This window comes from Arvicola amphibius, chromosome 7 (assembly GCF_903992535.2).
Source record: "Arvicola amphibius chromosome 7, mArvAmp1.2, whole genome shotgun sequence".
Taxonomy (NCBI): Eukaryota; Metazoa; Chordata; class Mammalia; order Rodentia; family Cricetidae; genus Arvicola; species Arvicola amphibius.
This window is the reverse complement of record NC_052053.1, coordinates 122,582,350-122,608,462: the sequence shown is the minus strand read 5'-3', so window position 1 is coordinate 122,608,462 and position 26,113 is coordinate 122,582,350. Positions and strand designations below refer to the sequence as shown.

At 44.6% G+C, this 26,113-nt stretch overlaps 1 protein-coding gene and 1 pseudogene across 4 annotated transcripts in view; both read right to left on the bottom strand.

Annotated features, from left to right (window-relative positions):
- Nucleotides 1-24,655, bottom strand: part of Hectd1 (HECT domain E3 ubiquitin protein ligase 1) — a 91,732-nt gene extending 67,077 nt beyond the window's left edge. For all 4 annotated transcript variants that reach the window (XM_038335702.1, XM_038335704.1, XM_038335705.1 and 1 more), the window contains exons 1-2: nucleotides 24,303-24,655; nucleotides 22,523-22,684 (exon numbers count right to left, since the gene is read on the bottom strand). In XM_038335702.1, coding sequence (XP_038191630.1) covers nucleotides 22,523-22,662 — 140 coding nt within the window. In that variant the 5' untranslated portion in view covers nucleotides 22,663-22,684; nucleotides 24,303-24,655. The remainder of the gene's footprint in view (nucleotides 1-22,522; nucleotides 22,685-24,302) is intronic.
- Nucleotides 9,771-13,182, bottom strand: LOC119818772 (annotated as a pseudogene).
- Nucleotides 24,656-26,113: the final 1,458 nt, after the last annotated feature.

The following is a 26,113-nucleotide window of genomic DNA, read 5'->3' as shown; positions in this document are numbered from 1 at the left end:
TCCAATGCTTGTTCATACACTTATATAAGATACTTTTTGTTTTGTTTTTTAACAATTTATTTATTTATTTATTTATTTATTGCATGTGCAATGTTCTGCCTGCGTGTATGCCTATATGGTAGAAGAGGGCACCAGATTTCATTATAGGTACCTGGGAGGCACCATGTGGTTGCTGGGAATTGAACTCAGGACCTCTGGAAGAATAACTAATGCTCTTAACCTCTGAGCCATCTCTCCAGCCCGATACTTTTTGTTTTTCGAGAGATACTTTTTGTTTCTCTGTGTAGCCCTGTCTGTCCTGCAACTTGCTCTGTAAACCAGACTGGCCTTGAACTTGCAGAGATCCACCTACCTCTGCCTCCCAAGTACTGCGATTAGAGGTGTGCTTGCCTAATATATTTTCATTAAAAACAGGGAGCTGGAGAGATAACTCAGTGGCTAACAGTTCTAGCTGCTCTTCCAGACGACCTGGGTTTAATTCCCTGCACCTACAAAGCAGTTCACAATCATTTGTAACTCCAGTTAAATGTCCTCTTCTGGATTCTGCAGGCTTTATACATGTATAGCGCACAGACACACATGCAGGAAAAACACACGTATAAAGAGACGCATGCCAACCAGAATGAGTGAGGTATCAGTGAGAGCCCTAGTTCTATGAGTCCTATGGGGCTGGACGGAGGCTCGGCTCCTAGCACCCACGAGGTGGCTCACAACCACTGGTAACACCAGCTCAAGAATTGGATGCCAAACAAAACTAAACAAAAAATTACTGTATAAAAACTGTTCTTAATTTCATTTTTTATTATTGATTTTATTCATTATCAAAAGACAATGGAGTTGATTCTCTTCTTCCGCCAAATGGGCACTGAGGATCGTGCATACAGTTACCCTTGGCAGCACGCGCCTTAACTCACTGAGCAATGTAGCAGGCCCTTCATTTTTTTTTTTTCTTAAATGACAGAATCTCACTACATACTTGCCTCAAACTCTTTATATAGACCAGGCTGGCCTTGAACTCACAGAGATCTGCATGCCTCTGCCTCTTCAGTGCTGGAACTAAAGGTATGCACCCCCACAGCTGGCAGCACTCTATTTTTTTTCATACCTGATAACTTAGATGATTTTTAATTTAAAGGTCCAGAAGCAGGGACATTATAAAAGATTTTAGGTGACTTCTTTCACTCAGTAACTAAGCAATCAACTTTAAACACAAGTGATTTTTACTAGTCAGAGCACTGACAACTGATGGAGGACTCTCATTGGTTAATAAAGAAACTGCCTTGGCTTTCTGATAGGGCAGGATTTAGATAGGTGGAGTAGACAGAACAGAATGCTGGGAAGGAGGGAAGTTAGTCAGATACCTCAAACAATCGCCATGACACTCCTCTCCGAGATGGATACAGGCTAGAATCTTCCCGGTAAGCCACCCCTCATGGTGCTACACATATTACTAAATATGGGTTAAAGCAAAATTTGAGAATTAGCTAATAAGAGGCTGAAACTAATGGGCCAGGCAGTATTTAAATGAATAGTTTCCATGTAATTATTTCGGGTGTAAAGCTAGCCGTGTGGGATCCAGGCAGGATGAAAAGCAGGCCTGCTCGCCTCCTTACTACAGACAACCTATGACAATACAGTCAATATCTCCAAATCAGCCACTTAATACTTTGACGCAGAATACAGGAACACATCCCCTAGTTCTTAGGTAAGATAACAATCCTGCCAAGAATTATCAGAATCTAAAGCATTGTTGTTCTCTGCATGTGCAGTTAGTAAAACAGAGACAAAATTGTAATAGTATTGATCTACCCCCAAAACATTATAGTTTAAAAAATGTGTTTTGTCAGGCATGGTAGTACACTCTTAAAGTCTAGCACTTGAGACTGAAGGAAGAGCCTCAACTATACAGTGAGACCTTCTCAAAAAAAAAAGTTTTAAGAAAAAATATTTAGGGGGAAGGAATGTAGCTTACTTGGTAGAATGCTCACCTAGCACACATGAAGTCCTGGGTTCAGTTCCCAACTCTGTATGACACCAATGTGGTAGCATACACTGTAATCCCTGCACTCAGAAGGTGGAGGCAGAAGAGCCATCCTGACTACATAGGGAGCTCTAAACCAACAGGGGCTCCTTGTTTCAAGAGAAAAACTAGAAACAGAAATGTTTAGCATAACTTACTGTCGTGGTTTGAATAAGAACGGCCCCTAGGCTCATGTATTTGGATGTCTGGGTCCCAGTTGGACTGTTTAGGAAGGTTAGGAGCTGTGATCTTCCTAGAGAAGGTGTGTCAGTGGGGGCAGGCTTTCAGGTTTCAAAAGCCCAAGCCAAACCCTGTCTCTCTGTCTCTGTCTTGTGGAGAAAATGTAAGCTCTCAGCTACTGTTCCAAAGGCAGACTGGCTGCCTGCCCGCCCGCCATGTTTCTCACCATAATGAACCCCCTAAAACTATAAGCCAGCCAATTAAACGCTTTCATTTGTAAGTTACGTTGGCCACGGTGTCTTTCACAGTGCTAGAACAGTGAGTAAGACACTTAATAGGGAAACAAGCCGTTTCTTTAATTTGTGAATGATGCTACGTTCTGCTGTGTCCTCTGACCAAGCACTATGAGAAATCAGTTCCGGAGAGACAGCCAAGAATCCACCTCAACAGTAGGGTGCTGCCTGTCTAGCAGCACACACCCTGGCTGGGCTTCATACATAGAACCCAAGGGAAAAAAGGCAAAGCCCACGAAGCTTTAACATTATGGCATATCTAATTCTTGATGTGGTTAACTTTTTTTTTCAGGAAAAAAAAGAAACTAAATGCTGTACACAATATACAGCTTAGTTTATGCCAACTATAATGAAAATCTGCTTCGTATATTTTCTTTCCCCATTCGGTTTCCTGAGACAAGGGTTTCCTATGCAGCGCAGCTGGCCTGTAATTAACTGGGCTAAGATTCCAGGGTTCCAAGGCATGCTCCATCCAGGCCTTTGTTTCATGAGGTGTTCAGTCAACGTACCAAACACCTGATGTGTATGTGAAACGTTTTCTAGTTAGCTCTGTCTCTGTCCATTTTTCTCCCTCTCTCACCCTCAAACTGGGTTTCTCTGTGTAGTCTTGGCTGTCCTGATCTGCCTCTGTAGACCAGGCTGGCCTTGAGATCCACTTGCCTCTGCCTCCCAAATGCTGGGATTTAGATGTGTGCGCCACCACACCAGGCCCCTTACTTTTCAACACTAAGGCATTAGGAGTGTGTTCATAGGCATTTAACTTCACTAATTAGGGAAACTGAGGAGATAACTCAGAGGTGAAGTGCTTACCACATAAGCATGAGAACAGCAGTTCAGCTCTCCACCAGCCAAGGAGAAAGCCTGGCCCAGCGGCACTGACGAAACACAGCTGGGGATCCCTGGAACTTGATAGCCAGGTAGATTAGCCAATCGGGGAGCTATTTGAGACTCTGTCTCAAAAAATAAGATGGACTGAGAAAGACACCAATATTAACCTGAGGTTTCTTTTCCATAGGCATGTACCTCTCCCTGACACACATATACACATAACACAGAAACACACACAGACATACACAAAACATGCTAATATTTTTAAGTTATTTAGAGTGAATGTGAGTTCTATCTGCACGTGTGTCTGTGTACCACATGTGTGCCTAATGCCCATGGAGGCCAGAAGAGTGTTGGATCCCCTGTAGAGTTACAGATGGTTGTGAGCTCCCAGTACAGATGAGTATTGGGAATTAATCTAAGGTCCTCTGGAATAATTCAGTGCTTGTAACCATGGAGCCATCTCTCCAGCTCCAACAAATCACTGACACTTAATAGGTAAAAAATTTAAAAAAAAATACAGGCTGGGCGGTGGTGGCGCACGCCTTTAATCCCAGCACTCGGGAGGCAGAGGCAGGCGGATCCCTGTGAGTTCAAAGCCAGCCTGGTCTACAGAGCGAGTTCCAGGACAGGCTTTTGGGGTAATTTGGGGTTACACTGAGGTAAACGCTACTGAGGAAGACTGTCAGCATCAACACTGGGCCTCCATATGCATGAAGGTTTTTATTACAGAGATGAACAAAAACGAAACTTTAAAGTCTTAAACCTACCCCTGGCATAGTGACACACACCTGTAATCCCAGAACTCAGAAGTTAAAGAAAGAAGATCAAGAGTTTGAGACTATATTAGCCCACACTATGAGCTCAAAGCTAGCCTGGGTTACAAAGGAAATTCCTGTCTCAAGAAACAAAGCATGCCAGGCAGTGGTGGCACACAGCTTTAATCCCAGCACTCAAGCAGCAAAGGCACATGGATCTCTATAATTTCAAAGTCAGCCTGGTCTACAAAATGAGTTCCAAGGCAGTCAGGGCTACACAGAGAAAAACTTGCCTTGAAAAAACAAAAAACAAACAAACAGACAGACAAAAAACTATTTTGATCACAATGATATGAAAGCAATACATACTCAGGAGAAAGTCTAATGCAATTTTTGAATGCTGACCTTTTCCTGGGCTAGAAATATCCTCTTGTGCTCTGCAGAAGCAACATTAGCTCCCAGTCAACCACAACATCACAAGAGTAAACAACCACACCATACAGTCTATCCTTTCTACCAAGGGAGCCTGCTGCTCCTTTATGCCAATTTGCCAATTGCACAGACTGTAAAGTAAGCTTCCACCAACAGGATGAGCCAATCACCACCTAAGACAGGAAGAAAAACTAGAGACCATTCTGGCCGTGCATGCCTGAGAGTTGGTCTGAATTTCGCACACCCTTTCTGCAAACAGACTGCATTGCTGAGTGATTTTCATTTTGACTATCTATTTCTTTATATAACACCAAAAATGCACATTCCTAACAATCTCTTTGCTAAAATATGGATACCAGTTAGTTTAGATATGTTAAATGCATTTCTAACTGATGTTATTTTCAACTAACAAGAGATTTACTGGGCTACAGCCCTGATGGAGGAGTGTCTATGTGTTACTTTCATTGATTAATAAAAACACTGCCTTGGCCCTTTAAGAGAACAGAAAATTAGGTAGGCAGAGTAGACAGAACAGAATTGTGGGAGAAAGGAAGCAGAGTGGGGGAGACGCTTCAGGCAGTCGCCATAAGCAGTCGCCATGCTTCTCCTCTCTGAGATGGACGCAGGTTAAGATCTCTCCTGGGTAAGCGACCACCTCGTGGTGCTACACAGATTACTAAATATGGGTTAAAACAAGATGTGAGAATTAGATAAAAAGAGGCTAAAACAAATGGGCCAGACAATGTTTAAAAAAAATACAGTTTCTGGCCGGGCGGTGGTGGCGCACGCCTTTAATCCAGCACTCGGGAGGCAGAGGCAGGCGGATCTCTGAGTTCGAGGCCAGCCTGGTCTACAAGAGCTAGTTCCAGGACAGGCTCTAGAAACAATAGGGAAACCCTGTCTCGAAAAAAAAAAAACCAAAAAAAAAAAAAAAATACAGTTTCCATGTAATTATTTTGGGTAAAGCTAGCCGGGTGGCAGGACACAGCCCCGCCGCTTCATCTACACAGCCCCATCTGAAGTCAAAGAGTGCCTGTAATTAGTCAGTCACAGAAAATGCAGTTAAATTGGTGGCAATCAACATGGCATAAGTGTATTACAGTCTATCACATTCCACGATTACAGCCACAGACACTGGGTGGACTGCAAAAATCAACTACCTGAGGACTCGGAAAGCTGTCCAACAACAGATGGACAGGAAAGGAGATCAGAACATAAATATAGCATTGTAAGGTTGAGTTCAACCTTTCTTTAGAAAACTTGCTTCAACAACAAAAAAAAAATTTTTTTTTTCTTTAAAAACTTATAGAGCTGGCTTACACACAGTTCTCAATCACCCAGAGTGAATGCTGGAAACTGAGCTAGAACCAAACTCCATTCCTTGTAAGAGCAGTGCACCTTCCAACCAAAGCTGTCTCTTCCTTCCTTTTCTCTTTTCTCTCACACTTTGGCCTCTACTTATAGCTTAGCTCTGGAATGTCCTGAGGTTCATGTATTCAAAGCGTGATGGACACTGTAAAGTATTTAGGAGATAAGGCCTAGTAGAGGAAGCAGGGTCACCACTGGCAGACAATTGCAGAAATTATTAGGGCTCCGGTCCTTTTCTTTAGCTTCCAGTTCATCTGTGGTAGCTCACGCCTTTAATCTCAGCACTTGGAAGGCAGAGACAGGCAAATCTCTAAATTCAAGGCCAGCCTGGTCTACTACAGAGGGAGTTACAGGACAACCAAGGCTATACACAGAAACCTTGTCTTGTTCTAAAAAGACCAAAAAGAAAAAAAAAATTCTTTTAACTTCCAGACTGTCATGGAACAGTTATGCTCTGTCCTGGGATCCCTGCCATTATATTCTGCTTGTCACTGGCTCTAAAGCAATAAAGCCAAAGGAACACGTACCGAAACAAACCTTTCCTTTCAGGCTGGTCTTAAGAATTCTGTTACGGGGCTAGAGAGATGGCTCAGTGCTTAAGAGCACTGATTGCTCTCCCAGAGGAACCGGGTTCAATTCCCAGCATCCACATGGAAGCTAACAACTGTCTATAATTCCAAGATCTGACACCCTCACAGAGATATACATGCAGGCAAAATACTAATGCACATAAAAGTAAAATATAAATAAAAAAATAAAAAATAAAGAATTCTGTCACAGCTATAGAAAGCTAACGTACCTGTGGCAAAGCCACATCCCAAGCCTGTGTGGCAGAAGCACACAACAAAAGATAAAGGAAAAAAATTTTAAACCATGGCAGAAGATGTGGGGAGATTTCTCAGGTGTTTTCTTCCTAATCTGGATCCAAAGCTGGCTCCAGCACATGCCTCGGAACCCCTGGAAACTCAGAACAAGGCTCCAATGATCCAAGAGCCGGAGGAAAATCCCATTATCAAGTGTTATTTTTACCTCCCCACACCTATTTTCTCACCACTTTCATCCTGAGGGTGACCAGTGCTGACATGGGACAAAATAACGGAATGGAGGGCAGGGCAAACCATGGCTAAAAGCTCAACAGTCCTAGCTTTCTAGCTAGAAGACTGATTAAAAGAACTCCGGGGAGCTAAGGGATTAAAGGAAGGAGAGAAAGAAAAGAACTAAAAAAAAGAATCCCTGGGAGGCTGGAGGGAGGCTGAGTGGCTAAAAGCACTTCATGTTCAGTGTTGAATACTCAGGTTCAGTTCCTGACATACACATGGCAGCTCACAACCATCTGCCACTCCAGTGTCCGGGGGATCTGATGCCCTCTTCTGGTGTCTCTGGGTGCCAGAAACACACGTGGTGCACAGATGTACATGCACATGTAAAATAAATAAAACTAAAAGGGGAAAGTGGGATGGTTCAGAAGTTAAATGCCAACCCTGATGATCTGAGTTCAGTCCCTAGGGCCCCAAGGTAAAAGGAAAGAACGAGGGAGCATGTACACACACGTAAACATACACACAAAGGTCTTGTAAAATAAATAAAAACAGGATTAAAAAATCGTGTACCATGAAATTACTACTATAATGAAATAAGCCAGAGGCTTATGTTTATATTTCCACAACAGACTTTATAACACGGAGACTTGGTAGTAAGGATAAAGAGACATTACAAGCTAGAAGTGTTTCTCAGTGGTTAGTATGTTGGATCCGGAGAAACCCTGACTCAAAAAAAAAAAAAAATAAGAAACACACACACACACACACACACAAAAAGAGTGATGGATGTAATTTTACTCTTCTGCGTGTGGAAAATCAATTTTACCAGCACCAAAGGTAAGGTCTTTTTTCCAAAGCATGTTTCTGACAACTGTCACAAATTAGCTGTCTGTTTAGATAGTTCACTTTGGCGATCAACTTAACTGGACCTGAAACCAACTAAGACAAAAGCTGAGCACAGCTGTTAGGGGATTTTCTTCACCAGGTTATGCAAAGTAGGAAGAGTCACCCTAAATGTGGGTGCCACTTTTCCAACTAAATAAAAAGAAGTCAGAGGTAAAAAGTCTTGCTTTTTGCCTGTCCCCAGAAGGTTGCCTTCCCATGGTGCTAGCAAGTACAACTATCTGTTGCTACTACTGCCACTTTCTGCTGACATCAGTGTCTTTAACCTTCTAACATAAACTGAAGACCAGTGCTTTCACGGGACTCTGCCAGGGCTTCAGACCAGCCTGGGACTGTTGAGGCAACTAGACAGACACTGGGTGGGTACTCAGCCTCTCTGCTGTGAAGACCACCATTGGTGTACTTGCCAGACTGCACTTTAATGTATGTTACTCTACCAGTTCTGTCCTAATATACTGGAGCTATGCAGCTGATTTCTGAGCCCCCTATTCTATAGTTTACATGTCTGGTTTTGGAGCAAGACCATGCTGTAATTATGGCTCTGGAGTATAATTTAAGCTCAGTTACTGTTCTGCTTAGGAATACTACAGCTCTTAAGACTCTTCTGAAATTCCATATGAATTTTACAACCATGTTTCTCTGCTATATAAAGAGTCTTTGGATTGTGATTGCATCTGCGGACATTCCAGTAACGCAGCACTTTCCGGTAGAATTCTGTCTCCCCGAAGCACGGCAGTGCTTCCCACCTTCTGGAGGCTTCTACAGATCTTCATTGCACAAGTCTAACTCATTGGCTCATTACTACAGTTTGTTTTTCCTTTGAAACTACTATGAATGGGATTTTTAAGTATCTTTGGGGATTTTTTAGCTGTCTATGGGTTACTTCCTTTGTTTGAGAAAAGGGGGAAGGAGGGAAGAAAAGAAGGAAGGAAGGGAGGGAGGGAGGGAAGGAGGGAGGGAGGGAGGGAGGGAGGGAGGGAGGGACTAGACAGACAACTCAAGCATTTACAGCAGAGCTTGAAGGGAAAGGCAGGTAGATCTCTGTGTTTGAGGCCAGCCTGGTCTACAGAGCAAGCTCTAAGCAGCCAAAGCAGCATATATACATAGGCCCCAGCTGGCCGCAAATTCTTTCTTTCTTTTTTTTATTTTATTCAAGTTTTATTTTAAGTGATGTTAATTACAGCATTTGAAGGGGAGGAGCTAATTCCACACAAAATGGAAGACTCTCTAATGTACCCATTAAACTACTAGAGAAGAGTGGTGTGGCTTTAACAGGTCACTTTAGATCCCTAGTGTTGTCATGGTGACCAAATCACCTGCCCAGCTTAAAGCTGTCTCATACTCTAGTGCAATAGCGAGGGGGGGGGGAGAAAAAAAGAAGACAAAAGAAAAGAAAACCATGCCACAACACAAGAATGAAGTCCTAAATGACTGGCTCCATCGGCCCACTCTCCACCCTAAAATGGCACAAAGGAAATAGCTAACCAGAAGAGTGCTTTTGGTGTAAAACAGGTAACTGGCAAGGACGGGAACAGGTCACGGAGATCTGCCTGGGAAAGCCCCTCTCACACAGGTGTGTGCGCACAATGCTTCTCAGCAGTTAGGATCGGGACACCTAGATTGCTCAGGAAGTCGCAATTTCACCTGTGGACTCAATACAGATTTACAAAGGGCCCGCACGTTCTGAGCTTCCACTCGTGGCCTGGCATCTCTAGAGGGTCTCCTCCCCAACCCACGTCTACAGCTAAAAGGACCCTTTCAGGAATAGGGTGTCTGCTGTACCTCTGAAGTGGGTAAACACCTGAAAGCCGAGTCATCCTTAATCTGAAGATCTAACGTGGTATTTATCGATTCTCCGCATCCCCCAACATACAACATAAAGGTTCACTAAATTCTGAAGGTAGCTATACTGCAAAATAGTTGTAAATTAACAATGTATAATATTCATTTATTCTTGAAATTCTAGTCCTAAAATTTGTGGCCACCTGCATTGACGTTCTTGCCATCCAGCAGAGCTGACAGCGTCAGCTTGATACCTGGCTTGAGGGTCTGAGTGTACCCTAAGCCGATCAGGCTAGAGTTGTTCACTTTGGCGGAAAAAGCAGGCGTCAGGGTCGAGCTGGTACTTGGCTGCTATCCCAAAGCAAGTGTACTGTTCCCCGCTGTCCAGGCAAGACTGACAGCAGTCTCCAACTTCTTGTTCACCTTCTGGTAGATGGAGCCACCAAACTCCGTCCCATCATTCACATTAGTATGAAGCTGGAATTCATCCCTTTTGTAGCTAACTGCTAAGTTGCTCTGGGTCGCTTGGGACTTGGAGGTCTCAAAATCCCTTTGGTAGCCAGCGAGCAAGCCCTCATAGCCAAGCACCAGGGCACCCTGGATAGAGGGCCCAGCGATGTCAAAGTCCACATCACAGCCCAGGTTGATATGCTCCCTCTTGTACCCTGTCTTGATTTAGCATTTTTTCCCCAGTGTTAGGTGAGAAGGATGAGGTGAAGGTCTTCCACGGTGATCTCGGTTCCCAGGGTGTTGTCTCTGTTCCACTTTTCTGTAAACGTCAGAGGCCGTACTCAGTCCATCTTACTCGGTTTCCAGACTGCCGTTCACTTTGGTGGTCTCTGTGTTGGCGGAGCCTGAGCTGGTAAATTCTAATCCATTCTCCGGACTTCGTTTTCAAATCAAGTTTTATTAAGCCAAAGCCACAGCCCTTGGTAAAGACACCATGGCAGACTGCCAAGATCAGCATGTGGAGGCACAGCATCTTCTCGGAGGTGGTGACGCGGAGCAGCAACAGCTACGGTGGCGGGGGGCTATGGTGAGGAGGCTACGAGCACAGGGCCTGGCAGCAAATTCTTGAGTGACCCTCCTGCCTCAGCCTTTCAAATGCTGGGATTACAGGTCTGTGGAACCTTCTGACAAACTCTTGCTGCATTTCCTAGAATCATGTTAGGAATATAGACCAAGGCTGGATAGATGGTTCAGGGGTTGAAAGCACTTGTTGCTTTGTAGGACCCAGGGTTTGATTCCCAGCACCCCACACGGCGGCTTGTAACTGTGTAAATTCAATTCTGGGGATCTGAGGCCTCTCCTGGCCTCTGAGATTACCAGGCACGCACACGATGCAGACATACATGCAGGCAAAACACTCAAGCACACAAAATAAAATTAATTAAAAAAAAAGAAGAACAGGGCTGGAGAGACGGCTCAGAGGTTAAGAGCGCTGACTGCTCTTCCAGAGGTCCTGAGTTCAATTCCCAGCAACCACATGGTGGCCCACAACCATCTGTACTGAGATCTGGCGCCCTCCTCTGGCGTGCGGGCATACATCAAGGCAGAATGTTGTATACATAATAAATAAATAAATCTATTTAAAAAAAAAAAAAAAAAGAACATTGACCAACTCGATCAGAACGTTGGTTTAACAAGAGCTCCAGGTGGAGCTCTCACCAAAGACAAGGTCCTGACCCCAGAGAGCAGCAGTCCTGCCCTAAACAAAGAGCTGGCTTCACATCAGCCCCTCTCAAACCGGCCCTCGGGGCCAGTCCCCTTGAGAAAGACACTCATACAAGGACATCTTCAGACTTCAGGCTACTGACCTCACTGGTATTCAGTGAAACCTCCTTCCCTCCCTGATTCACTGTCTCCTATGCACTAGGAGTGAAAGCAAGGCAGGCTAAAGCTGCTGGAGGTGGTAGTCCCATCTTTAACCCCAGCACTGGGGAGGCAGAGGCAGGTTTATCACCGCGAGTTCAGCTTGATTTACAAAAGAATTCCAAGCTAGCCAGCGTTACACAGTGAGAGCCTCTTTCCAAAACAAACAAACAGCCGGCGGCGGTGGCGCACACCTTTAATCCCAACACGCAGGAGGCAGAGGCAGGCGGATCTCTGTGAATTCGAGACCAGCCTGGTCTATAAGAGCTAGTTCCAGGACAGGCTCCAAAGCTACAGAGAAACCCTGTCTCGAAAAACCAAAAAAAAAAAAAAAAAAGCAACTGGATTTATTAGTCAAAAAATGTTAAATCTAAAAAAATTCTCTCAACCAAAACAAAACTAACTTATGGAGCCTCACTGTGTTGAGGGCAGTAGCTACATTTAGTACTAGCTAATACTAGCTAATACAAGTTACTACAGTGAGAGCTCACAAATGCACTTAATACTAGTAACTGTTCTCTTCACTGCCAGGAGCTAACAAGAAAATAAGGGCCAATTTTAAAGAAGAACTTCAATGGAGCAACAAAATTATTAATCTAACTAAACCTGGACCCTTCAGATATAAATCTTTCAATTATTCTACAAAGAAAATGAGAAGAAAGCATAAAGAACTTCTACATAACCAAAGAATAATATAATAGCTTATCAGTGGAAAACACCTGCTCAACTGTCTGAGACCTGAACCAGTGGCTATTTTCTTGCAGTAACATTTTATTCAAGGACTAACAAACAAACTGATTGCAGAGGCTAAGATATCTAGTGAACACTGGAGAGGTCATTCAGCAAGTAAAGGAACTGCCCCCAAGCCTGATAACCTGAGTTCAATTCCAAAGGACTCATGCCAGGGACAGTCAAGTTGTCCTTTGACCTCCACAAGACTCACTGCAGCTAGGTACATACACACAACAAACAAATTTATAAATAAGGTGTGATCAAGCTATCTGGTAAATGTTTTCTTAAAAATGTAATGAAGCAAACCTTTTATTGCAAGAAAAACAAGCAATGGGGCTTGTTACCAATCATAAAAACACTCACACTTTCAAGCAAAAACTACCACTCTCGAGAATATAATTGCCATAAAGAGCTGACAGCATCCCAATAAAGACTTTTTTATATAATTAGTAGTCATAGTAACAAATGTGAGCCTTTGTACTGTTAAAATGAAATATGTCAACATTTAAAATATCTGTACAACCAATGGAAAGTATTTTCCACATGACCAATGGAAGATTTTAGAAAATTAAATACATATGAGTCATCCCCTCAGTATAACACAAATCAAGCAGGTCCGATGGTTCAAGCCTGTAATCCCAGTTATTTGGGAGCTAAAGCAGGATCTCCAAATTCAAGGCCTGCCTGGGCTAGAGTGAAGTCATGGTTAGCCTAACCAATAAGCTCTGCCTCAAAATGCAAAGATTTTCAAAAGGGCTGAGGAAGCTGGAGACTAACTTGGTGGTAGGTTTCTTGCCTAGAGTGTCCGAAGCCCTGAGTCCAGTCTCCAGCACTACACAATCCAAGTGTGGTGATACACACCTATAATTCCAGTATTCTGCTAGATCAGAATTCACCATCCTTGACCACACAGCAAGTTCCAGGCCAGCCAGGGCTACACAAAGTTCTGTCTTACTTCTCCCTTCCACAGACATCCCAAAAAAGGCAAAAGAAAACGACAGTTTTGAGAGAATTTTAAAAGGCAAAACAGTCTGGATCTACTAAAGAACAGAGTTTGAGAGTGTCAAAGGAAGAAGTGGGGGATGGCACCAGTCACAGGACAAAATAATGGAAGGTTGGTTTTGTGACAGGGTCTTAGCCCAGGCTAAATTACCCAAATTTGTGGCAATTATCCTATCTTGGCCTCTGAAATGCTGAGATTACAGGAGTACACCACCATTCCCCTAGCCAAAGGCTGGAGTTGAATTTGTTCATGATAACATTTGAGATATCTTAGTGGTGAATGTTGAAGAAAAAGTCATGTTAATAAGTTTGAAAATTACAAGTGGGCCCTAAATTACAGAAATAAACAAATAACTATAAAAGACAAAGCGTTTCTCCCGGGCTGGGGCTATGGCTAGGTTGGTAGAGTGCTTGCCGAGCATGCACTGAGCTGGACCCCCAGCACCGCTCAAACCATCCCTGCACCATATACTCGTGATCCCAGCGTCTGGACGGTGGAGCGGTGGCCTGAGAGTTTAAGGTCACTCTTGGCTGCACAGCCAGTTTGAGATCAGTATGGGCTACAAAAGACCCTGCTGCAAAAGACATAATAAATATAGTGAAAAGATCACAAAGGTTAATGTGGCCATGAGATGACTGAAGGCTAAGGGACTAATTACTTTGGGGACAACTGCATGCACAACTTGAGCATGTCAGGTTACCATGAGCTGTACAATTGCAGGAAAGTGATAGTCGCAGGAGCTTGTTAGGATTTAAAAGTTATGCTTCCTAAACAATTGCCCTATGTGTTGTTCAGGTCCTCTATTTACTATACTCAAAGTGAACCTGGGGGATTTAAAAATGTACTGAGAGTTTAACCTAAAATAACCCTGGCAACTCCCCAGGGAAGCACGGGCTTCCCACATTTGTATATGTCTCATTTTCCCAGAGCATCCATGCTTAAAATCTGCTAAAATGTCTTGTGAGGGCTGGAGAGACGACTTAGTGGTTAACAACACTTGCTCTGCTGGTAGAGGATCAGAGCTTGGTTCCCAGCCCGCGCATCAGATGGCTTACAACTATCTCTACACAGCTCTAGGGCATCTGACATGCCTGGCCTCCGAAGCATCTACACTCATGTGCACATACATACCCACATTCAGACACACATAACTGAAAATGATTTTTTAAATGGACTGGCCGTGAAGTGGTGGTGCACGCCTTTAATCTCAGCACTCGGGAGGCAGAGGCAGACAGATTTCTGTGAGTTCGAGGCCAGGCCAGCCTGGTCTACAAGAGCTAGTTCCAGGACAGGCTCCAAAGCTACAGAGAAACCCTATCTCTAAAAATAAAAAAATAATAATAAATAAAAAAATATATAAATTAAAAAAAAAAGATAAAATGGCCTGAGGATCTGATTTTGATTCCTGAGTCCCATTTGGTAGGAGAAAACTAACTCTAAAATGCTGTCCTTACATGTGGTCCACTTGCATAACATATAGACAGATAGACAGACACACACACACACACACACACATTATAATTTTTTTAATAAGAGGGGCGAAAAAAAGGACATGCTGTCACGGGTTTATATTCCCAGAATGAATAGCCTGAGGTCAGATAGCCTAGTCTAACTGGCAAGTTTCGTGCTCCACTGGGAGTCCTTGTCTCAAAAAAGAATGGCTCGGGCTGGTAAGATGCCTCATCTGGTAAAGGTGCTTGCTAACAAGCCTGATGACCTGAGTTTGATTCTCAGAATCCATATAAAATTAGGAGAAAACGGCCGGGCGGTGGTGGCGCACGCCTTTAATCCTAGCACTCGGGAGGCAGAGGCAGGCGGATCTCTGAGTTCGAGGCCAGCCTGGTCTACAAGAGCTAGTTCCAGGACAGGCTCTAGAAACTACAGGGAAACCTTATCTCGAAAGAACCAAAAAAAAAAAAAAAAAAATTAGGAGAAAACCAACTCCACAAAACTGTCCTCTCAAACCGGGTGGTGGCGGCGCACGCCTTTAATCTCAGCACTCGGGAGGCAGAGGCAGGCGGATCTCTGAGTTAGAGGCCAGCCTGGTCTACAAGAGCTAGCTCCAGCACAGGCTCTAGAAACTACAGGGAAACCTTGTCTCGAAAAACCAAAAAAAAAAGAAAAAGAAAAAGAAAAAAAGAAAAAAACCTGTCCTCTCGCTGGTACATCCATGTCATGACAATCATATGTACTGCCTCCCCACGCATTTATACATATACATAATGATAAATAAATACATACTAAAATTTAAGTTGAAAAGGCTCCTGATGGCCTCCCTAACTACCCACACCCACAAAGGCTGAGAAGTCTCTAGCCAAGCGCTCAGGTGCACGTCACACAATGCCTTCTTTATGAGCCCTCATGCAACAGTCTGCAGTCTTTAGGCAAGGTGTGGGGGGCGCACACCTTTAATTTCAGTACTCAGGAGGCAGAGGTAGGTGGATCTGTGTCTGAGGCTAATCTGGTCTATAAAATAAGTTCCAGGCCAGGAAGGGCTACAGAGAAACCCTGTCTCCAAAACAATAGGCTTTTAAGACACTTGCTGAATACGACTGACATGGCAGAAGGAAAGAACCCTGCAGACCACCCTGACCTCCACCAGCATCCTGCAGCACTTACAATAAATAAAATGTAACTGAAACTTAGAAGAAGTGAGGCTGAAGAGATGACTAAGCAGCTAAAAATGCTGTCTGCTCTTCCAGAGGACCCGGGGTTCAAGCATTCACATGGCAGCTCACATCTGTTGGTAACGCCAGCTCCCAGGGATTTGACATTTTCACACATACATACATGCAAAACAATGCACACAAAATTAAATTATTTTTTAAAATTAGAAAAAAGTACCCCCACTACGCTTCATTAAAAAAATAAAATTGAGAATAATAAGCTTCTTATGTGTTAACTATAGCTCGTAAAAAAATTAAATTAAAATAAAAATGACTAAATAAAGCATTTGAGAGAAGAGTGGCAGTAAGGTAAGAATTAGCCACTTTATAAATCTCCCTAAAGCCTGCCTTAATGGAAAAGAACTTGGTGCGTTTGCTTCTGCACTTGATCTGTTGCAGTATGGGTTTTTGTGTTTTGTTTAAATTATATTTATTTACTTGAGTGTGGCTATTTGCTATTGTGTATATGTGTCAAAGTCAAAGGACAAATTGCAGGAGTCAGGTTTCTTCTCCCAGTGGGTTTCAGAGATCAAACTAAGGTCCCAGCCTTCAACAGCTGAGCCAATTTACAGTGCATGGAGATTGAACACTAAAAGCATATTTGTTAGCTCCAAAAGGACAGTCAAACAAGCCCATAGAGATTCAGAACAATTCCAAGAGAAAAATCATTTATCTATTATGCAAAAAGCACCACATTAGTATTTCACATGTATTAGCCTCACTTGATTTTCTTCAAAACTCAACAAGGATTAGGAATCAGGCTCAAAAGTCTATCCCATGACAGCTTTGCAATGAAAGCAGAAATCTGAACTCAGCTCTAACCCAGTTCAAAAGCCACGGTTTTCAATGCAGTGTGTGCCTTTCCTAACTGTACAGATGCACACTTTCAATCCAAAGAAACCAGACAAAATGTATCAAATATGTGGGCATATCTTGATTTATTAGATATAACCTGACTATTAACTTTATGAAATCAAATTGGAAGATTGTCTATGGCTGTAGAAAATTTGTTAGGCTGTAGTGGTGCACACCTTTACTCCCAATACTTGAGAGCCAAAGGCAGGTGGAACTCTGTGATTTCAAGGCCATCCTGGTCTACAGCATGAGTTCCAGAACAATCAGACAGTCAGGGCTACAGAGAAATCCTGTCTTCTAAAACCATCTTGGTTTTCACATGCCCTATTTGTTGACTTTAAAAGACTTTAAAAGCTGGCTAGAGGGGCTGGTGCCTGCAATTCTGGCCCTGAGGAAGCTGAGGCAAATGCAACGTCAGCTGTGGTGGTGCACGAGTGGAGAAGCCAGCAGCATTACATGGTGAGTCTTAGGCCAGACTGAGCTACAGTGATAACACTGTTTCAGAAACCAAACAAAAGCTGGTATATGGTGGCACGAACTTGCTGGAGAGGACGAGGCAGAACTGAAGCCCTTCTTGGCTAGCTGACAAATTTCAGCCCAACCCAGGGTGCATGAGAACCTGTCCAAGAACAAGAAAGACTCCCAAATTAATCACTGTTTCAAGAAATAATGTGCCAAAATATAATTCAAGCTTATCATATGGCTTTACTTGAAACACTTTTCCCATATATCCTCTCCACTAATCCCCACCTGAGACCACACAGCCATTTTACGGAGGAACAGAAGCTAAGTAAACAAGGAGACTATAAGAATTTGAGTGTCGGGCCTGGAAAAAAAAAAAGGCTGGATGGTTAAGGACACTTGCTGTTCCTGCAGAGGACCTGGGTTCAGTTCCCAGCACCCACATGGTGCCTCACAGCCATTTCTAACTCCAGTAGCAGGGGATCTGACACCCATTTCAAGCCACATATGCATAGCACAGGTAAAACATTCATACACGTACAATAAAGTAATCTTTTATAAAAAGAACTTGAACCTATGGACATAATGCCATAACCAAAAATAACAACATGGCTAAAGAATGACGGAAAGCAAACCAAGACTCAAAGGGGAAACAGTGCCAGCAAGTGGTCTAAACTGGTGAAAGCACTGGGTGAATTACCTCATTTCAATTAACCCCAGAAAGAGAGCTAAAGGAGAGAACTAGTTCCTGTAAGCTGTCCTATGACCGCCACTGGCACCACTGTATAAAGACAAGCACACAGCCAGGCAGTGGTGGCACACGCTTTTAATCCCAGTACTTGAGGCAGAGGCTTGTGGATCTCTGTGAGTTCAAGGCCAGCCTGGTCTACAGAGCTAGTTCCAGGACAGGCTCCAAAGCTACAAAGAAACCCCATCTCAAAATAAAAAAGAAAACACTCACACATCACAATATAATAAGTAAATTTTGGCATGAAACAAAAGTGAAGGGGAAAACAAAGGTTAATGAGAAGAGTGATTTAAAATGTCTAACTGGAGGCTCAGTGGTTAAGAGCATTGGTAGCTCTTCCAAAAGACCTAGGTTCAATTCCCAGCATCTACATGGGGGCTCATAACTGTCAATAACTGCAGCTACAGTTCCAATTCACTCTTCTGGCCTCTGCAGGTGCCTGGCACACAAGTGATGTAGACATACATACAGGCAAAGCACTCATATGCATAAACTAAAACAAACAAATGTTTGGGGGCTGGAGAGATGGCTCAGAGGTTAGAAGCACTGATTGCTCTTCCAGAGGTTCTGGGTTCAATTCCCAGCAACCACATGGTGGCTCACAACCATCTGTAATGAGATCTGGTGCCCTCTTCTGGTGTGCAGGCGTACATGCAGGCAGAACGCTGTATACATAATAAATAAATCTTTAAAAAAACAGTTCTCTTTTAGGGGCTGGAGAGATGACTCAGCAGTTAAGAGCACTTGGTGCCTTCCAGAGGACGAAGTTTAATTCCCAGCACTTACATGGTGGCTCATAACCATCTGTAATTCCAGTTCCAGGGAATCCAATGGCCTCCCCTGGCCTCTGTGGGCACCCAGATATGTACTCAGGGCACAGACATGCATGTAGGCAAAACACCCATATACATGAAATAAAAACAAATTGTTTGTTTCTAGACAGGGTTTCTCTGTGTAACAACCCTAGATGTCCTTGAACTCATTCAAGTAGACCAGGTTGGCCTTGAACTCACAGAGATCCATCTGCTTCTGCTGGGATTAAAGACGAGCACAACCATGCCCAGCTAAAAACGAATCTTTTATTTAAAAAAAAAAAAAAAAAAACTTCTTTACGTCCAATGATGACTGACTCAGAAAATGGCACTTGCCACCAAGCTTGATGACTTGAGTCCACTACCTGGGATCTACATGGTAGAAGGAAAAAAAAATCAACTTCTACATGCATGTACACACAAATAAATACATACATAAATGTAATTTTTTTGGAGCTCTCCTCTAAACTGTTTTAATGCAGTAACAGTTTCTTTTTTTTTTTTTTGGTTTTTCAAGACAGGGTTTCCCTGTAGTTTCTAGAGCCTGTCCTGGATCTAGCTCTTGTAGACCAGGCTGGTCTCGAACTCAGAGTAACAGTTTCTTTAAGAGCTGTTATGAACCCTTCTACTCAGGCCGGTGCCACAGCTCAGCAGAGGACATCATCAACAGGACAGACTGGGTCCAATCCCTGGGACAGACTATATTACTTGCTAAATCTACATTACCTTTCAACGGTTTTCTACATAACAGTTTGGATTTTTGCTAACACAGTATTATTTTAGCTGGATATAGTGGCACACACCTTTAATGCCAAACTTGGGAGGTGGGGGCAGAAGGAGCAGGAGGAACTCTTGAAGCCTCTTATACATGGAGGAGAACATATATGTTTATCTTCTTTAAGGCCATGCAGATCTCAGGTCAGTGGTGAATACCAAGAACCAACTTGGTGCACGTGAGCACAAGCACACACAATAATAAATCACAATGTTTAAAGAAAAGGAAAACCTCAGTATTTCTTTAAAAAAAAAAAACAAAACCCAAAAATGCACTCAGTCAGGCAGTGGTGGTGCACTGCATGCCTTTTAAAACCAGCACTCAGGAAGCAGAGGCAGGCGGATCTCTGTGAGTTCAAGGCCAGCCTGGTCCACAAAGCTAGTTCCAGGACAGCTAGGGTTGTTACACAGAGAAACCCTATCTCGAAAACACAAAACAAAAGCAAGCCACCCTCTGTGTGTGTGTGTGTGTTTGTGTGTGTGTGTGTGTGTGAACTAAACAGAAAATATAAAGTAACTTAACAGGCAAGTGTGACTTTCTCCCCCAGCAGGTTTTCAACCCCATACTAGGTAAACTCTACCACTAGGCTACAATGCTGCCCCCCCCGTGGGGGGGGTGACAAGAATGACTTTTTAAATGCACAAAGTGAAGCACTAGCTCAGCAGTTAAGAACACTCAAGGTGACAGGCTCTAAAAACTACAGGGAAACCCTGTCTCGAAAAACAAAAAAAAAAACAAAAAAACAGAACACTCAAGGATCCTGCAGAGGAACTGGGCTGGACCCCAGCACCCACATCAGGCTGCTCACCACCACCTGTAACTCCAGTCCAAGGAAGGCCACTTCTGGCCCCTTCAGGCACACGGCATGAATGCAGACACACATATACAGAAACATAAATAAACCTTTAAACAAAACAGTAACTCTCAATCCAACGGTGACTATGTAATGAAACATACGAATACTTCTACCAAATGTTTCTATAAATCCTGCTAAAACAGGTTATCAAGGAGAAACTAAGTTATTCTTTTAAGAATCTACTGATTGCCTGGTGGTGGTGGCACACTCATTTAATTCCAGCACTTGGGAGGCAGAGGATCTCTGTGAGTTCAAGGCCAGCCTGGTCTACAGAATGAGTTCCAGGACAACCAAACCCTGTCTTAAAATGAATGAAAGAAAGAAGGAAGGAAGGAAGGAAGGAAGGAAGGAAGGAAGGAAGGAAGGAAGGAAGGAAGGAAGGAGGAAGAGAAGAGAAAAAAGAAAAAGCTACTGATAAAAGGAGTTAAACCAACCCCTATGATGTGGAGGCTTATTATAAGGGCTTCTATCAACTCTGTGTCCAAACATGTTAGAGAACAACTTAGCAAAACTAGTTCTCTCCTTCTATAACACAGATTCTGGGCACTGAACTCACATCCTCAGACTTAGGGTAAGCACCTCTTTACCCACTGAGCCATATCCCGGGACACCCTTGCTTTCATGTTTTTGGAAACAGGGTCTCCAGTAGCTCAGACTGGCTTGGACTGTGTTGTTTCAGGAGTTTTACACTGTAAAGAAGTATCTGTGCCTAAGGCGCCTTCGGATCACTTTATTAAAGAGCTAAATGGCCAATAGCTAAGCAGGAGACAATAGGCGAGACTTGTGGGCAGAGAGAGAAACTGGGAAGAGGAATCCAGGCAGACTTAGAGCAAGTCGGTTGTGCCATACTAAGAAGATGTAACTGAGCCATGTAGCAGGACATAGATTTAAAAAGTATTGGTTAATTAATTTATAAGAGTTAGTTGGGAAAGAGCCTAACCTAAGGCCAAGCTTTCATAACTAATATTAAGTCTCAACAGCATTATTGGGGAGCTGGCAGTCCCACAAAAGATAGTCCAACAAGAAAGTTTGCTACACTATGTAATGATGACCTTTCATTTCTTCCTCTTCTACCTCCAGCTCTCCAGCACTGCGATTAAAAGCAAGAGCTACCATATCCAGCTAAAATAATAGTTTTAACAAAATTCCAAACTATTACTTAAAACTCAAAAGAGAAAGTAAGTTGAAAAGATAGTATAGCAAGTAATATAGTCTGTTTCCACCTCAAAGGCATTAATTATACCAAGCTTTAGGCTAATATCTCAAATATTTTCTAATTACCTTTAAATAGCATTAAAGCATATATAAAAAGTTTTTAATGACTTATTGGAATTCAGAACTGTAAACATAAATGAACTCAGAAGAACATTTATTCTTTTACTGAACTAACATGACTTTAGTGACCTATCTGGTAGCGACTTTTTTTTATATTTTTATGCAAACTCTATTATAATCTCTTAATAGAACTATTTAAAACTCCCCAGATTTAGGGTGGTGAAATGGCTTGGCTGGTAAAGGTACTTACCATAAACCTGACAACTTGAGCTCAAGCCTGGAACCCACATGAGAAATCAACTCCCTAAAGTTGTGCTCTGATTTCTACATGCTTGCCATGGCACGCACGCAAGCACACATATGCAAACACACACACACACACACACACACACACACACACACGACAACCAATGTGCCTTCTCAAATGAACTTTACAAACCAGAAAGTTACTTTAACAAAAGCACAATGCCATATGAAAACCAAAGAAACAGGCGGCTCTACTCTTACGCCCCTTGTCAGTCACGTGGTACAGAAACAGCTTTAAAGGAGATAAACATGTATATCCTCCTCAGTTTATGAGATGTTTCCTAACTGACTCAACCAAGCTATGGGTTAATATTAGTATTCCTAATTCACATTCATTCAACAGGTATGTATTTACATAGCCACAATTATCATTACTAGGGTTCCATTTCCCGCCACCTTTTATTCCTCAACAAAGTAAACAGACGGCTGCAGAAATGTCCAAAATACATTTAAAAAGTCACTAGTGACGTTTTCATACAAACTGAAGTCAGCAAATGGTTGGAACCAGATGTCACGGCAGCGACCCTAGAGGAAGCCAATGAAGGAATGCACTTACGTTTCAAAACACCGATCCACGTTGTCGGACATCAAAAGCAGCATGCAGAGCTGTTCCAGAGCTATCAGCTGCATGTCCCTTTCATCTCCCTGCCCCATCTGCAGCCACTCCAGCAACGTATCAGGATCCACATCTGCCATGGTCTTTGAAATGCCTCCTTGCCTAAATTAAACAAGGAAAAAGGGGTTTTCAAAGGCTCAGAACTGATCAGCCTGTGTTTACAGTTTTTTCCTGTATATCTGCTAGAACCAAGTGTTTGTAAGGCATCAAACTAGTATACACACACACACACACACACATCCCTACAGTCGTTCTCTGATTCCACATGTGCTCTATGGCATGCATTCACTCACACACACACACCTACCTACCTACAGTCGTTCTCCGATTCCCGTATGTGCACTATGGCATACATACATACACACACACACACACACACACACACACGAATAAACAAATACAGATGACTTTCAAAACTTTCCAAACTCCTGTATTACTACAAAAAGTATACTATAATGTAGCAGTTTTCAACTTTCCTCTACTTCCTGGGCGTTATACACTAAACACAAAACCATTTAACACAAGAGCTCATGCTGATTGGGTTGCTAGTTAACTAGAAACCAGAGCTGTCTTTGTCAGACAGTGGAACAAGCTTTGGAACCCACTACTGTTATCAGCAATGTCTGTGCCAAAAAGCAAAGAACACCTACAAAAAAGTTCTTTTACCAGCAAACGTCTCTCTGCAACACCCCACACCCCCGCTCGAAAAACAAAACAAAACAAAATAAAAAACCGGGCTTCCGATACGGGTCGTATCCAGTACTTTTAAGGAAACTACATACACATTCTGATCCAATCCCCCTTCAAACTGAATTTCTCCTTTCCCAGAAACAACTTCACAAATTCTGAGTTCCCAAACTCACTCCAAAATATGTCCAAATACAAACAGTAATTAGATATGAAATCTACCTATGGGGGAGGGGAATACTGGTTAGAACTTCTGGCAGTCTTGGCGAGTGTTCTTAAAACTTTTTAATACTTAAAGTAAATGCAACTAACAGGTTACCAAGCCAAGAAAAAAAAGTAGGCCATTATCGGTTCCCACACGATGGGGGAGTTATTTTTTATTAAAAAGGAAAAAAAAAAAAAAACTAAAACGAGAAGTAGTCTAGGTAGGCGAGTCATTACAAATCTCCTCGTTAAGCGCCTGACCACAGGACAGCCTGGGGTCGCACGCAATCCACCTGCCGGGGTGGGAGCCAAGAGGCGGGTCGCGGTGGGCATCCTTCGGCGGCGCCCCGGGGGCTGCCCCACCATCCTGGACCTGCCCCACCGATGCCGAAGCCGAGCCGCTGACACTCAAGCCGGCTAAGTCAGCTACCTGCCTGCGGGAGGACGGCGAAGTTCTGGAGAAGCAGCCAGCCAGCCTGCGTGCTCGAGAGGAAGCAGCCGAGCGGCCGCGCTGCGGGGCTCCCGGAACTCGGAGGCCCAGCGGGACGTCCCCGGTCCCCGTCCCCGATCGGGCGGCAGAGCCTGATCAAGGACAAGGAGAGCGCAGCCGGAGCTCCGGCGCCAGCAAACCAAGCCCCGTAAGGGCCCGCGGAGGGGAACAAAGGGGCCGAGACGGACAGGCGGCGGCGGCGGTGGCCGACCTCACGGCGCCGGGGTCCAGCTCCGCGCCAGCCGCTGGGCTCGGCCGCCCGGATCCTCGCGCAGGCCAGGCCCACCACCCCGCCGACGGCGCCCAGCGCCCCCGCCTGCCCTCCCCGCAGCCTCTTACCCCGGCTCGGCGTCCCAAACAGCTCCGGTCCAGCTCCAACAAGCAGGCCGCGGGCGGAGCCAGGCCCGGCCGCGGCCTTCGAGTTCCCAGGAAGCCGCAGGCCGCGCAGGTCGAGCCAGGCAGGCGGCACAGGAAAAGCCGCGTCTCGTCCCTCCCCTTCCTCCGCGGGGACCCGGTGACAAGGAAGCGAGAGCTCCTCCCGAGCGACGGCGGCGGCGGCCAGCGCGAGTCCCGACCCCCCCAGCACGCGGCTCCTCAGGCCCTGCGGTTCAAAGCGAGGCCCGCGCGCAGCTGCCGCCGGCAGCGGGGAGAGGCCGCGTCCATCGCCAGCCGGGCGGGGGCAGGAGAAGGCTCGACCGGGCGCCGGGCGGGGAGGCTGGCGGAGGCCGCGCGGGCGGAGGCGGAGCGAACGCCTCCCGGCCGCCCTGCCCGCGGCCACCTGGGGCGCTGCGGAGACCAGCCGAGCGGGACGACGACGACGACGACGACGACGACGACGGGGACGACCCGGGGCTCCCTGGGGCGGGCGGCAGCGGCTCTTCCTCAGCCTCCGGGAGCCGGCCTGGCCGCGCTGTCAATCGGCGCGCGCCGCCGGCAGCTGCTTCGCGCAGGCCCCGCCCTCTTCGCCTGGCGCGGGTCGCTCCGGAGTCCCGTGGAGCGAGCGGAGGTCACGGGCTCGGGCCTCGGGTCACCCCGCCCCTGCCCTCGAACGCCTGAGGACGAGCGCCCTGCGGTTTTAGCCGAGCGCTTCGCGGCGCGCCTGGGAAGGCAGCTCGGCGTTATCGCCTCGGTGCAGATGGGACGCGTGCCTCCTGGCGGCCCCCTCGGAGCCCCGAGAAGCAGCAGCCCCAGGACTTCTCAACTCTTTTTTTTTTTTTTTTCCCCCTGCGGCTTGTGGTCACTGGTACTTGAATAGTTATTCCCTTCAAAGTTTTATTTCACAGGCATTGAAAATCAAAAAAAAAAAAAAAAAAAAAAAAACTGGCCGCTGAGAGTGGCGCCCGCCAGCGACTGTGACACTAGGGACCTGGAGGGGCCTGGAGGGTCTGGAGTTCAAGGTCATCCTTGGCTACCCATTGAGGTCGTGACTTGTCGGTGGCTGGGGTGGTGAAAGGAGTGGGGTAGAGGAAGAAGAGTGGGGTGCACATGGAGATCTATTTATGATTCCATTAACAAACAAACCTCTTAGATCTAGAGCCCCTTGGTTTATGAGATTACCAAAACTATGCCCCACACTCCTTCCTGAACTCTCATTTATTCAACCTTTGAACAAAAATAGCAATAGATACTTAATTTTTAAAAAAGACTGTCTGCAAAGACCGAGACTAGTAGTTTTCAACCACAGCTGCACATTAGATTCACCCGCAAAAGTTTTTTTTGTTGTTTTGTTTTTTTAGGAGAGTTTTAGATCCACAGCAAATTGAACAGAAAGTACAGACAGTAAGTTACAACTGACTACTTTGGTCTACATATTGTGTTCCTGGCCAGCCAAGTGGAAGTACAGAGAGTCCCCACTACCCTCTATTTATGGTTTTGCCCTTTCCAAAATACCATATAGTTGGAATCAGACTGTACATACAGCCCTTCCAGAAGGGCTCCTGAATCCACTAATACTCGTTGGAATCTTCTGTGTCTTTTAATAGCTTGGTAGCTCATTTATTTATTTTTTTGTTTTGTTTTATTCTGGATTTTTTATTTGGTTTTGTTTTGGCTTTTGTTTTGTTTGTATGTCTGTTTGTTTTGAAATAAGAGCATACTGATGTAACCCAGGCTGGCCTCAAAGTCAGTGTCCTCCTGCCTCAGCTTCCTGG